The sequence below is a fragment of the Podarcis tiliguerta genome (assembly GCF_965153285.1).
Source record: "Podarcis tiliguerta genome assembly, chromosome: 16".
Lineage (NCBI taxonomy): Eukaryota > Metazoa > Chordata > Lepidosauria > Squamata > Lacertidae > Podarcis > Podarcis tiliguerta.
In genome coordinates, this window is record NC_139549.1 from 27,307,074 (window position 1) to 27,321,401 (window position 14,328).

A 14,328-nucleotide genomic window follows, 5' to 3' on the forward strand; every position below is an offset into this window, starting at 1 on the left:
GGGAGCACCTTCATTCCAAAGAATAGCTGCGTTGTTCTCTCGCTGTGTTCATTAAAATCTCTAACTGGTAAGAGACTCCTTTCTCTTTGTTCTGCTTATCTACTGTCAAAGGGTTTGAGGAGGGAGCCGAGTCCCTGAAGCCTGACACCTTATCAGGGGCAGTTTCAGAAACAGCAAAATTGAACCCAAACGAGGAGGGTGCCCTCCCACTCCAGTCCCTCTTGGTCTACAGTAAGTCCAAATGTGGGGGTGGTAAAATTGGGGCAGGGGGCAGCTAAGAGCTTGAGCTAGGAACTCAGAGATTTGGACTATATATAAAAGGAGACAATTCATTTATTAAAAAATATAGAACTCTGCACGTCAAACTTGCACGAAGAAGAAAACACAAATCCTGCGCAGCTGTCCTTTTGCTGAATGAAGCTCCTGGCTTGGCATCAACAATGCCCTCTGCACACACACACCCCTAAACACAACACAATTTGGAGCTGCTGATCTTGCCTGCACTACCTGTTGCATCGAGCAGCTCTCTCTTCACACAGAGCACTTGTGATCCCACGCAGGGAAAGAGTCTACCAAGTTTCCGCTCTTGGGGGTTTGCTGCCAAAGGGTCAAAGAGGCGTTTTTCATTTTCTGGCTGTGGGCCGATGAGGCAAGCTTCGTCCCCAGCACTTTGCAGCCCCCGGCATCATGAAATCTGCAGGCTGGCTCCTTCTCTGAGGAGCCAGAACCATCGCCTTATCCGGGGAGGAGACTCACTGCCTGCCTGCTTGCAGAAAATATCCTCAGGCAGGTTCTTTGCCACCAGCTGCTGCTGCTGCCACCACAACCCAGATCTTTCACAGAGCGGCAAACGCTGGCAAATGGTTTTCTCTTGTCTGCCACACACTCATGCCAGCTTCTCTTCCTTGCGAGGCTGCCCATCTTCCTTGGATCTCGACGCATAGCCTGGACAGAAGGTGCTAGGAGCTGGTGAGAGAGGCGAAGGTCCGTCCTGCACTCTCAGGCTGCAGCAAAAGCAAGGGCTGGTTTTTGGCTCAGTTCTTCCACAGTATAGCACTGCTCTTGTAAACACCTCTCACTCTCTGTCTGTCTGTCTGTCTGTCTCTCTCCCCGAGAAAAGGAAATATGTGATGGAGGGATCCAGCTGCAACAAGTTCGTGTTTTTTTCAGACCCAGAAGTGGCTGCAAAGCTGTAGCAGCTGCTCTGAGAGAGTGCAGAGGGGCAGGCAGGCAGGCAGACGGGTCCTCCAGGCCCTCTGGCTTTGCCTCAGGCCAAATAGCAGCTGAGCTACTAATAGCCAGAGGCTTGGCCATTTTTCCTTAGATCCGAGTAGGGGAAGAGGCAGGGGCCGTCCTTAGAAACAGCTTGCACCACGTTCAGGCTCCATGGTATCGTCTTCACCGCGTGGCCCTTTTGCTTCAGTGCCGCCTCAACTCTCTGCAAGGAAAAGAAGAGGAGGAGGGTAGAGGAAATACAGGCATCACTCTGAACATAGGAAGCTTCCTTAGGCAAAGCCAAATTAGTGGTCTGTCTGTCAGGAGCTCGTCCTACACTTGAGTAGGACCCTGGCAGAGATACATGCCCAACTGGCATGTTCTCTCCCTCCTGGTCAATCATTCGGGAGCTTCAAAAGCTTTCTTCAGCCCGAACATCACAGCGACCGATGCCAACAGACACCAGCACACTTAGGGATCCGCAGAGTCTTCGCAGCTTGCATGACAGACCTCAGCAGCTCAGCATTTTGGCTAATCTACTTTATTTACATTTGCACTGCAACATGACTCCCTCTCTCTCTAGCATCAGACAGCAAAGAGAAAGAGCAAAGGACAAGAGTCCCACTTCATGGAACACAGTAACACAAACATCCTGTCTCTGTCACTTCCCACTCTGTGGAGTCAAAACACATACTGTCATGTGATAGACGAAAATCCCATGACTGCAATCATGGAGTAGGAATTCTAACACCGTCTAGCTCAATATTGTTGCTGCCAACTCGCAGCAGTGGCTCTCCCAAGATTTCATGCCCAGGGGCCATTCCCATCCTTTCCTGGAGATGCTGCCGCCAGGGATTGACCCTGGGATCTGTACTGCAGGCTCCCCCAGGAGCTAGAACTCCCATCAGCCCCAGCCACACTGGTCATATGACACAGGAGGTGATGAGAGCCTAGTTATGCTTGCTGGGGCTGATGGGAGTTGTAGTCTGCAGCGCAGAGCTAAAACTGGCACAGGGCTGTCGCTTTATGTTTTGCACGCTGCAGGACTTGTGGCAATCACTGACATATCCCTCAACTGTCCCAATTTAATAGGGATGCCCCATTTTGGAGGGGGGGGTGTGCTGTCTTGTGAGATCACAGCCCCCAGAGACCTGTGTGCCAGTTTTCTTCTGGGACATGTTGGAGGTACGCCTCTGTCTCATGGCTCCCCTTGCGACCCCAGAGAGCTGCTCACACGTCTCACCTTGTCAAAGGATTTCTCTACTTCGATGCCGTAGCTGCTGTTCACGCAGAGAATCGGTGCCTTGATAGCTTTGTCCAAATCATACCCAAAAAACAGCTTGTTAGCGATAGTCTGCAAGAGAAGGAGCAGCCTGGCTTTAGACATGTTCATGGAAGAGAAGTCTCGCAGCAGGCAGACAGTGTGGTGTAGTGGTGTAGTTATCTCCCACTTGGACTACTGCAATGCGCTCTACGTGGGGCTACCTTTGAAGGTGACCCGGAAACTGCAATTAATCCAGAATGCGGCAGCTAGACTGGTGACTGGGACTGGCCACTGAGACCACATAACACCGGTCTTGAAAGACCTACATTGGCTCCCAGTACGTTTCCGAGCACAATTCAAAGTGTTGGTGCTGATCTTTAAAGCCCTAAACGGCCTCGGTCCAGTATACCTGAAGGAGCGTCTCCGCCCCCATTGTTCAGCCCGGACACTGAGATCCAGCGCCGAGGGCCTTCCTGCGGTTCCCTCATTGCGAGAAGTGAGGTTACAGGGAACCAGACAGAGGGCCTTCTTTGTGGTGGCACCCGCCCTGTGGAACACCCTCCCATCAGATGTCAAGGAAATAAACAACTATCTGACTTTTAGAAGACATCTGAAGGCAGCCCTGTTCAGGGAAGTTTTAATATTTAACGCTGTATTGTTTTTAATACTTGATTGGGAGCCGCCCAGAGTGGCTTGGGAAACTCAGCCAGATGGGCGGGGTATAAATAATAAATTATTATTATTATTATTATTATTATTATTATTATTATTATTATTATTAAAGTGTGGCACCAGCACCTGGGAGAGACCAGGTTTCGAATCCCGACTTGGCCATGAAGCTCACTAGGGTGACCTTGGGACAGTAACTACCCCTCTCAGCCCATCCTACCTCGCTGGGTTGTTGTGAGGATAAAATGGCGGGGGTGGGAGGTGAACCTTATATGCCACCTTCAGCTCCTTGGAGAAAAGGGTGTGTTATAAATGCAATAAACAAATAAGCGAACAAATAAATAGCAACAGATGCTGACCACGAGAGTGCAATCAAGCCTCCAAGTCGAGAGGCAGTCTACCTTTTCAAAACAAAACTTAAGCCATTTTCCCCAGGACAGAAAGCAAAAGGACAGATTTCACAGGTGTTAACTGTGCAGCTTCAGCTCTCCGTGCTAAAGCCAGGAATCCAGTGTTTTTGTCAACTTACCAGCGCGACAGCAGGGATAATGAGTTGCCCGCCTGACCCTCCGACCACCAGCTTCGACTGCCCGTCGTGGGAAATGAGGATGGATGGTGTCATGGAAGAAGGGGGCATCTCTCCTATAGGTGGGGGCACCAAGAAATGGGAGGGTGAGCAACCTATACAGTCACTTTTAAAACGGTGAGGAAAAACCTCGCCTTGTGCATTTGGATATTATTATTTCTCTCTCTCTCTCTCTTTAAATTTTATTTATGCTTTTCAGATATATACATTTCACTGATTTTACAATCATTTTAACATTCCAAAACTTGACTTCCTTCCCCCGCTTTCTGCAGTTCCTTAAATTTATTTTTAATATCTTCTGCATATCCAAATTAACTTATTTATTTATCTTCTTTAAATATTCAGTGGTACCTCAGGTTACATACGCTTCAGGTTACAGACTCCGCTAACCCAGAAATAGTACCTCGGGTTAAGAACTTCGCTTCAGGATGAGAACAGAAATTGTGCGCGGCAGCAGCAGGAGGCTCCATTAGCTAAAGTGGTGCTTCAGGTTAAGAACAGTTTCGGGTTAAGATCGGACCTCCGGAACGAATTAAGTACTTAACCTGAGGTACCACTGTATACTCTTACGTAACTGCAGGTTATTACAATAACCCTGCCAGTGTTTTTATCTCTTTATAATTTATCTGTAAATATTCAACAAACCATTTCCATTCTTTTATTTTAAAAAGTTTGCTATCTTGGTTTATTATTCTCCTGGTAAGTTTCACCATTTCTGCATATTCCATAAGTTTTTGTATCCATTCTTCCTTTGCTGGGACTTCTTCTTCTTTCCATTTTTGGGCAAGTAGCAAGTAGCATACATGAATAAATTTCTATACAATTTAGGTAGTTCTGTCCCTATAATTCTCAATAATTATTTTTCTCTCTCTTTCCTTATTGTTGGAGAGAAATCTTTGCGCCTTTAGGTTAATGAGCCGAAAGAAGACCCACAGCCAATTTGATCTCCTTTTTCTTCAGGGTGTGGGCGAGGTGTCCTGGAATCCAATCAACCCCCCATTGGGACTCTTTTATCATCCATTCATCTATCCATCCATCCATCCATCCTGCGATTAATCCAGAATGCGGCAGCTAGACTCGTGACTGGGAGTGGCCGCCAGGACCACATAACACCGGTCCTGAGAGATCTGCATTGGCTCCCAGTACGTATCAGAGCACAATTCAAAGTGTTGGTGCTGACCTTTAAAGTCCTAAACGGCCTCAGTCCTGTATACCTAAAGGAGCGTCTCCACCCACTTTGTTCAGCCCGGACACTGAGGTCAAGCGCTGAGGGCCTTCTGGCAGTTCCCTTATTGTGAGAAGTGAGGTTACAGGGAACCAGACAGAGGGCCTTCTTGGTAGTGGCGCCCACCCTGTGGAACGCCCTCCCTTCAGATGTGAAGGAAATAAGCAGCTATCATATTTTTAAAAGACATCTGAAGGCAGCCCTGTTTAGTGAAGTTTTTATTATTTAATGCTGTATTGTTTTTAACCCTCGACTGGGAGCCACCCAGAGTGGCTGGGGAAACTCAGCCAGATGGGCGGGGTATAAATAATAAATTATTATTATTATTATTATTATTATTATTATTATTATTATTATGCATTCCCTCCTGCCCATCATTTGTGCTTGCGATGGGCTTTCCCAGCAGAGGTGGAGCTCACCTGGCGAGATCCTGTCACTTGACTTCTTCATGCAAAAGTCAGCGAGTTCATTGTTTAAGATGATCCCAGTCTGTGGCGAATACACCATGGAGCCAAACCTGAGCATGGGGAGAGAAGAGGGACACAGTTCTCAGTGGCAAGAAAAATTGATGAGTTATGCATAAATGGCTAAATTGACATACAAACTGCGGGACAACTGTGACTTTAAGGAAGAACGGGAGCCAGTGGCGTAGCATGGGTTGTCAGCACCCGGGGCAAGGCAAGGCAAGTAATTTGCGCCCCCTAACCCGGGGCAAGGCAAGTAATTTGCGCCCCCCCCCCCCCCGCTGCACTGTCCCTCCCCCAGGTAGTCCCTCGCTCTCTCTCCGCACCGCACCGCACGCCTGGCGGCGACCCGGCAGCTCGGATCGGATTCGCACAGCCAGCACTGCAGTGAGAGAGAGTGAGTGAGCCAGGTAGGGGCAGAGAGCTGCGAGTGCGAGCGCGCCCCCCCCAGATGTTGAGCCTGGTGCGGCTGCACCCCCCACGCTACGCCACTGACGGGAGTCTTTTACAAATTGTCTAAAAAGACAACAAAATGAACTGGACTCCTTGGCAGATTTTGAATAAACATACACAAATTTATTGGTTGATAACATGACAGATAGATAACGTAAGGATATGTATAATTTTATAACATGCAGAGAACAATATGTGCTGAGAAATCAGAGAGAGGAAATCAGAAAGATTAAGCCCTTTGGGACTTAATCTTTGGCACTAAAAGAAACTTGCAGACAGGACTAGGAGAAGAGTTAAGAGCCTCGGACACAAGAGCACCAGGTTGATGAACTATATTGAATTGACAGAAAAGACTGACAAAATTGACAGAAAAGACTGATAAAATCCGAAACCAGGGAGAAGAGATGGTGGAAGAAGATTGGAAATTTTTAAAACATTATTTAGTATAATATTGTATAACTAAGGAATGTTGGGAGATGGTGGAATGAATTTATATGACTTTAGTTGAAATATGATAGGGACTTAAGATTTTAGGATTTAAGGGTATAAGATTTAAGGTTCTTTTCCCCCCTCTTTATTAGATTGAAGTATAGATAATTTTTAAGATGTTGATGGGAAGATAAGGTTTAAATGGATTAAGATAATTAAATGATAGTAAGCAGTGAAAAATGGAAAGAATTTGCTGACTTAATTATTAACTGGAATACAAAAAGGGAGGTGGGAGGAGGTCGAGGAAATAAGTCATTGAAGGATAGAAGTGTGAAAAATGGAAGGGTTTTTAAATGTTTTTGTTTTTTTCACTAGTGGGGTGGAGGTGTGGCTTTATGTATTTTTTAACTTTTTTCTATTCTTATTTTTCTCCTTTTTTACTGTATTTTGTTTTTTCTCTATTTCTTCTGTAATTATTAAATTTTTAATAAATAACATTTAAAAAAAAAGAAATCAGAGAGAGGAGCTGGGGGAAGTCAGGGGGGCGGAGGATTTGAAGCATAACTGTCAACTTTTCCCTTTTCTTGTGAGGAATCCTATTTGGAATAAAGGAATTTCCCTTAAGAAAAGGGTAACGTTGACAGCTATGGTTTGAAGGGGGGGAGGAGGGAAAAATAATAATGAATATGATATGTTTTGATAGTTTGTATGTTGAAATTGTTAATAAAAATATTTTCTTATCCTTCGGTAGGAATTAAAACAGGAAGTTTGCCAGACCTCTGTCCCTGCAAGAGGGCCAGGAACCACGGAGAAGGCATCCCGCTCTCTGCCTCCCACAGCCCAGCAGTTGGAACGTAGGGTGGTGCCTTATTTTGAGTCAGACCATTGGTCCATCTAATTCCATATTCCCAACACTGAGCGGCAGCAATGGTTATTCAGCATTCCAGACAGGGGGTCTCTCCCCAGCCCTGCCTGGAAATATGGCTGGGGATTGGACCTGGGGCCTTTTTGTGCAAATGCTCTGCCGCTATGTCCCTTCCCCTAAAATTAAAACAAGATTCTAGTCCTCAGGGCACACGGAGAGCTTGCCTGAAGGATCAAGCCAAAGGCCCATCTAGTCCAGCATGGGCATAAGCAAAGGGGGGCTGCCCCCTATATCAATCAAAATCAATACAAATTTAAGGTTCTGCCCCCTTAAAAAAATCCTGCCCCCCCCAAAAAAAATATCCTGGCTACACTAATGTAATCTAGCATCTTCTTCTTACAGTGGCCAACCAGGTGGCTCTGAATTAAGGTCTGATTTAAATAGGAAGCACAGAGTCAAACTGTTGATCCATCTAGCTCCATGCACAGCACTGGCAGCAATGGCTCCACAGTTTCAGATGGAGAAACTCCCAGCGCATAAAATTATTGCAATAAAGGCGGCTGTCTGGAGGCCCTGCTTTGGCATAGCTGTCAACTTACAGATTTGAAAATAAGGGACCAGCAGCCTCGAAAATAAGGGATCAGCAGCCAAAATAAGGGGTTTTCGGAGCACAGGTATGTTCGACCTCTGAGCCCCTCTGAACCAAAGGAAGAAAGCCCAGCCAGCAGCCAAACAAAGCCTCAAGCGATGGTTCCCACAGCGCAGCAACCCAGCAAAGGGGATGCAGCAAGGAAAACCACCGTCACCTCTCCGCTGGGAAGCGCTGAGCAAAGGCGAGTCCCCAGGCAACGCGGCCGATTTGATCGGCACAAGGCATGCAAGCTCCACTCCCCAGTCATTCTTAGACTCCTTATTGAGTGAGCAACGCAGCCAAGCAAGACAGTTGGAGCCTCCCTCCTCCCTGGCCGGCAGGGAGGGAGGGAGAGGAGCTGCTTCCTTTGAAACCCTGGAAATTTAAGGGACACCATCAATAAGGGACAGCAGCGGGACACAGCGCTGGGATAAGGGACATTCCCGCCAAATAAGGGACGGTTGACAGCTATGTGCTTTGGGAGAAAGCACAGAAGAAGCTTCTGTCCCGCCTTTGCCCTTGGGGCTCACCCGCTCCTACTTACGGGTAGTTAATGGTGCTGGTGGCTGACACGGCGCTCCCATCTTCAGCCAGGACAGAAACGTGGGAAGTGCCAAATGAGGTCTTTGCCACCTGGACAGCGTCATAGTGGGTTGCTGGGTGGTCTCCCCGCTCATCGATCTGCTTCCTGACTTGGCTAGCAAAGGAGTCCGAGATCAGCTCGCTCAAGACATCCTGAAAAACACAGCGCATCTCAGTGAGGCAGGTCCTGATAACCTCAGCCGCAAAGGAGGAATGGTGCCCTCTGGAAAAGTCAAAGCTGGGCTCAGTGGGATAGGAATGTAAACTGCAGGACGCAACGTCTTGCAGTGCTTATCTTCAGCTGCAGAGGGCAGCTATCTACCTGTCTTGCCCACTGGCTCCCAAACTTTTTCAGCCCATTGCCCCCCATCTTCCATAAACTCATCCCCAGCACCCTATGCCTGGGGTCAGCAAACTTTTTCTGCAGGGGGCCAGTCCACTGTCCCTCAAACCTTGTGAGGGGCCGGACTATATTTTGGGGGGAAATATGAACAAATTCCTATGCCTCACAAATAACCCAGAGATGCATTTTAAATAAAAGGACCCATTCTACTCGTGTAAAAACACCAGGCAGGCCCCACAAATAACCCAGAGATGCATTTTAAATAAAAGCACACATTCTACTCATGTAAAAACATGCTGATTCCCGGACCGTCTGCGGGCCAGATTTAGAAGGCAATTGGGCTGGATTTGGCCCCCGAGCCTTAGTCTGCCAACCCATGAGCTAGACTTAAGTATGCCTTTGTAATCAAATGACCACTTTAAGCCCGCCTGAACAAAGCTGCTGTGCCAGTTACTTTTTAGCAAGTATTCTGAGTGAGTAAATGGTGAAGAAGAAGAAGAAGAACAGTTTGGATTTGATCTCCCGCTTTATCACTACCCGAAGGAGTCTCAAAGCGGCTCACATTCTCCTTTCCCTTCCTCCCCCGCAACAAACACTCTGTGAGGTGAGTGGGACTGAGAGACTTCAGAGAAGTGTGACTAGCCCAAGGTCACCCAGCAGCTGCATGTGGAGGAGCAGAGACGCGAACCCGGTTCACCAGATTACGAGACTACCGCTCTTAACCACTACACCACACTGGTGAGGGTTTTTTAACAAGACTTGTTTGTGTGGTTATTGTTCTAAGGGTGAGGAAAGAGAGAAATAACAGGAGAATCCAGTCTGCCTCAAAGCAACCTGTATTGGATGAAACTAGCCTATCTAAGCTTTCTGTTTTAAGCTGTCAAGGGATGGCACGATGCTGAACTCACAAACGTGAGGAAGGAAGGATAACAGCTCCTAAATATATCCTCTCCTAGCTTCGATTCACATCCTAACAGGCAAAACGATTGAAAGCTATTCTATATCAGAAATCAGATTGTGAAATTGAATTGCTGAAACGGAAAATGTCTTGATTCTATTATTATATATACTGTACGTACACATGGCTTGATTGTAAAAACAAAAGTTAAAATGCTAAAACAGGTTAACATTACCTCAACTTTCCAAGCCTCTGAGTAGGCTCACCTAAACAAGAACGTTCTTACCAGGCGCCAAAAAGAGCACAGTGAAGGCACCTGCTTGATCTCAATTTTATGATAACTAGAATATTTGGTTACCTGAACAGCTCTGCAATTATGATCAAGGAAGAGAGTTTCTCCCTCTTGTCTTCTCTCCACAGCAGCTGCCCCTCAACTCTGTCCAAATTTGCAAAACTCCCTCCCCTTTCGGTCCAGACAAAACCAAAGCCCCAAACCCTTTCTTTTGGAAGCATGAAGAGACTCATTTAGCCATGCTAGATGAGGGTGGCATGAAGCTCCAGAGTTCCTTACATTCTTATCCAGTGCTTTTTTCTAGAAGAAAGATGTGCCAGGACTCTCCATGAACTCTTTCCTTGTCCTCTTACGATGGCAATGGAGGCCCCCTGAGAGGTGCCCTTACTGAGTTCCGGTAAATTCCGGCTGAAAAATATCCCTGTTCTTATCTGATTCCTTTCAGACTACAACCCTCATCAACCATCAGCAGGTGGGAGTTGCGGTCCAAAACATCTGGGGGGCACCAGGTTGATCAAGGCAGCTCTTGATGTACATATATATATATATATTAATGATTATCTGGAACCATTGGAAGGGGGGCACTATAGATTTTGCCCCCCCCCAAAAAAAATAAGGCAACAAAGCTTTTAAAAAGGATGAAGACCGACAGGCTCCCAGATCACCCACCTTTCCAGTTCTGGAAAAAACTGGGTCGTCCACTTTTAGTCTCTGGCCGTTGGCAAACTTCAGAGTTTCTGCGATGTAGTGGTAAGTCTCAGCACTCTGGCTAGGTGTGCTCATGGACTCTTTGGTGAAGTTGAAACCTGGAAGACAGGAAGAGCTAGCTGTGAGCACCCAGGCCTAAGGAAGAGCAGAAAGGACTCTGCGGCGCTCTTCTGAGACCCGGGGAATGACCCTCGGCTGTGTTAGAAACTCAGATAGGCACCAACTGGCTCCTTAAACCAAGGCTACAATTGCCAAAACAGAATGTCTACTTGCCATTTTGGGGCAAGTATTATTTATTCAAAGGATTGAGTGACTGTGATTGTCTTACGTATTCAGTGGTCTGTGTTTGCCTGAGCTTAAGTCTGGATTAGGGATTCTGAGCTCCTGTGTTCTGATTCGATACACAGAACATTTCAGGATTTGGGCCTCTGCCATTGGCCCTTGGACTCTGAGTCGTGATTTGCTGTTTGGAAGTTTAGACAGCCAATCACGTTGGGAGTGGGAGTGGCCCAGGCTTTCAGAAATGTATATAAGCAGTTGCTTTGCCTCTTGTTTCCCAGAAACGTAGTTCAATAAAGGTTTTTGCTGTGTCTTGCCTTGTAGGAACCCACCTACACTTCACATTGATTCTTGGTTAAACGTCTGGCTAGTTCAGGTGACAACTTTGAGCTAGGTTAAGAGCTCTTGAGAACTTAAAGAAGAAAAGGCACTTGGTCCAGGGAATACTCCGCATATCTATTGGCCTATTCTGACATCTTTTTCTTAATGGTGACGCGGGCCATTCATAAGAAGATTCTTCACACAGCCGTGGGGGTTGGAGTAAGTGAAGACAAGTTATGACGAGCAAATATAATGTCATTCACTGCTCCTGCTCAGGCTGCACAGAAAAGGCATTTTGGTTCCTGAAATTCAGATTGTGCAGATAAAATATAACTGATGGATCATTACCCAAGGCTAAAGGAGGTTGAAAGGGCATCAGATTGAAGCTACTGAAGGAAGTAGCCCTCTTCTCCTGGTCTGCAGTGTTTTTTTGGGGGGTCCCTGCCACTCTCCCCTTCTCCACCCACACAGCAGCACCGCAGAGCCAGAATCTCCCCATTCCTGATATAAGTAAAAGGTAAAGGTACCCCTGCCCGTATGGGCCAGTCTTGACAGACTCTAGGGTTGTGTGCCCATCTCACTCAAGAGGCCGGGGGCCAGCGCTGTCCGGAGACACTTCCGGGTCACGTGGCCAGCGTGACAAAGCTGCATCTGGCGAGCCAGCGCAGCACATGGAAACGCCGTTTACCTTCCCTCCAGTAAGCGGTCCCTATTTATCTACTTGCACCTGGGAGTGCTTTCGAACTGCTAGGTTGGCAGGCGCTGGGACCGAGCAACGGGAGCGCACTCCGCCACGGGGATTCGAACTGCCGACCTTTCGATCGGCAAGTCCTAGGCACTGAGGTTTTACCCACAGCACCACCCGCGTCCCTATTCCTGATATGCAGTGAACCAAATGGACCCCTCATTTACCTTTGAGGACATTGAGGATAAATAGGAGAATAGGCCCCGCTGCAGGACGCGGGGCAGAGTACACAGTGTATTCCCCCAGGGAGATGTTCACAGGGCTCATCACTTCTACTCGGTAATCCCTGAGGTCTCTCAGGGACAAGGTGCTGCCTGGAAAACAAGAGGAAGAGGCGTCAGGCCTTATCTGAGCTGCAGCAGGGGCAGAAAATAGCTCAAATCCCAAGCGCAAATGAGAGGAACTGCTTGCAGGAAGTCTCAGTGACCCCTAAGGCTAAGGAGGGAATGTGGTTTCTTCTCAAGGAGTGGGGAGGGGAGGCTTACACAGCAAAGGGAGCTGGGACTGCTTCCCTGGCAGCTGCCATCCCAGGAGAGGAAGGGGACAATGGAAGGAAGGAGTGGGGAGGGGGAAACAGCCTAAAACTGTCACTTGCAAGAGTGAGGCGGCAAAGCGAGGGCTGGGACGGGTCTGGAAAAGGGAACGGGGCGCCAAATTCTGATTAGGCTGCTGTGGAATCAGTAATGTTTTTCCAAGGTATTGGAAAATCAGCTTGCACCCTTCTCAGCAGGGCAGATAAAGGGAAGCAAAAACCAGAGTCCTTTCTGTCGGGGATAATTCAGACTGAAATTCCCAGGTGTCAAAAAAAAAAAAAAAGGTTATTTATGCATGCAACCACTGCAGCCCGTGTTCTGTTAGCCCCCAAATGGAAAACGAGCAAGGTCCCAACTGAAGAAATGGTTTGTTGAATATTTACAAATAAACTGTAAACAGATAAGAATATTGGCAGAATTATTGTAATAACCTGCAGTTTTATAAAAGAGTGTGTGTGTGTGTGTGTGTATGTGTGTGTGTGTAGTAGTTGAATAAATGAGCAAATTAAGTTAATTTGGATATGCAGAAAATATTAAAAATTAATTTAATGAACCGCAGAAAGAGGGGGAAGTTGAGTTTTGAAATGTTAAAATGATTATAAAATTATTGAAATGGATAAAACTGAAAATCATAAATAAAATAACAACAACAACAACAACAAAGACTGGTCACCTTCTTTCACTATGTCCTGCACCAACTTCTCTGCTGTGGTTCCCCGATAAAACTCATTGGCTCCTTTTTCTGCCACAGCCCTCAGGGTCTCCACCAGGGCTGGCCATCGAAGAAGGTCTCCAGCTCCCAGTGCGGCCCCCTGCTTGTTGTAAAAGAGTTGTCTGGAAGAGAGAGTGACCACCATCACTTCCTGAACCTAGATTCTAAGAGCAGAGGCTGCAGCAGGAATGGCTCCTAAGACCCAAATATAACCAGCTGTGAAGGGGGGTGGCGCTCCATAGCCCTTCCCCAAAGTCTTAAGCCTGGGGCGATTTAACTTCCAATTTAGCTTTCTTGCTCTGACGATTTCCTGGCCACCATCTCAAAGGCCACATTTGTACTGTTCTACACTGCAGGGGTCCTAAGGACACGGGTGGCGCTGTGGGTTAAACCACAGAGTCTAGGGCTTGCTGATCAGAAGGTTGGCAGTTCGAATCCCCGTGACGGGGTGAGCTCCCGTTGCTCAGTCCCTGCTCCTGCCAACCTAGCAGTTCAAAAGCACATCAAAGTGCAAGTAGATAAATAGGTACCGCTCCGGAGTGAAGGTAAACGGTGTTTCTGTGTGCTGCTCTGGTTCGCAGTCATGCTGGCCACATGACCCGGAAGCTGTACGCCGGCTCCCTCGGCCAATAAAGTGAGATGAGCACCGCAACCCCACAGTCGGTCATGACTGGACCTAATGGTCAGGGGTCCCTTTACCTTTACCTTACACTGCAAGGGTATCCATGCTGATTGTCAGTCTCAATGCAACTTGCATATTCAGTTCAGCAGGACACTAGGACTAACTTTTGATGGTCTCTCTCTGTGTGTGTGTGTGTGTGTGTGAGAGAGAGAGAGAGAGAGAGAGAGAGAGAGAGAGAGATCCACTTCCTGGTCTAACATGATGTGTGTTTCAAAGGGCACAGAGGCTGCTAGAGTCACCCTCAGCATTGGCTTCCCCCACTGCCTGCCCTCCACCTTGGCCAAGGGCTCTTCCGGGGCCTTCTTCCCACTGGGAGCCACCAAAGAAGCTTTGGGCTGCTGTGCCCTTTGACCTCCTCCCCTCCTTTTGGAATCAAGGACCCCAATGAGAAAAGCCCTTACAGGAGGGATCGAATGGAGCCCAGGGCTGCTG

At 47.5% G+C, this 14,328-nt stretch overlaps 1 protein-coding gene across 2 annotated transcripts in view; it reads right to left on the reverse strand.

Annotated features, from left to right (window-relative positions):
- Nucleotides 1–315: 315 nt before the first annotated feature.
- The window catches only part of GGT5 (gamma-glutamyltransferase 5), a 29,786-nt gene continuing 15,773 nt past the window's right edge, over nt 316–14,328 (reverse strand). For both annotated transcript variants that reach the window (XM_083417786.1, XM_083417787.1), the window contains exons 5-12: nt 13,176–13,336; nt 12,137–12,283; nt 10,586–10,722; nt 8,346–8,536; nt 5,379–5,476; nt 3,678–3,790; nt 2,459–2,569; nt 316–1,438 (exon numbers count right to left, since the gene is read on the reverse strand). In XM_083417786.1, the coding sequence (XP_083273912.1) occupies nt 1,292–1,438; nt 2,459–2,569; nt 3,678–3,790; nt 5,379–5,476; nt 8,346–8,536; nt 10,586–10,722; nt 12,137–12,283; nt 13,176–13,336 (1,105 nt within the window). In that variant the 3' untranslated portion in view covers nt 316–1,291. The remainder of the gene's footprint in view (nt 1,439–2,458; nt 2,570–3,677; nt 3,791–5,378; nt 5,477–8,345; nt 8,537–10,585; nt 10,723–12,136; nt 12,284–13,175; nt 13,337–14,328) is intronic.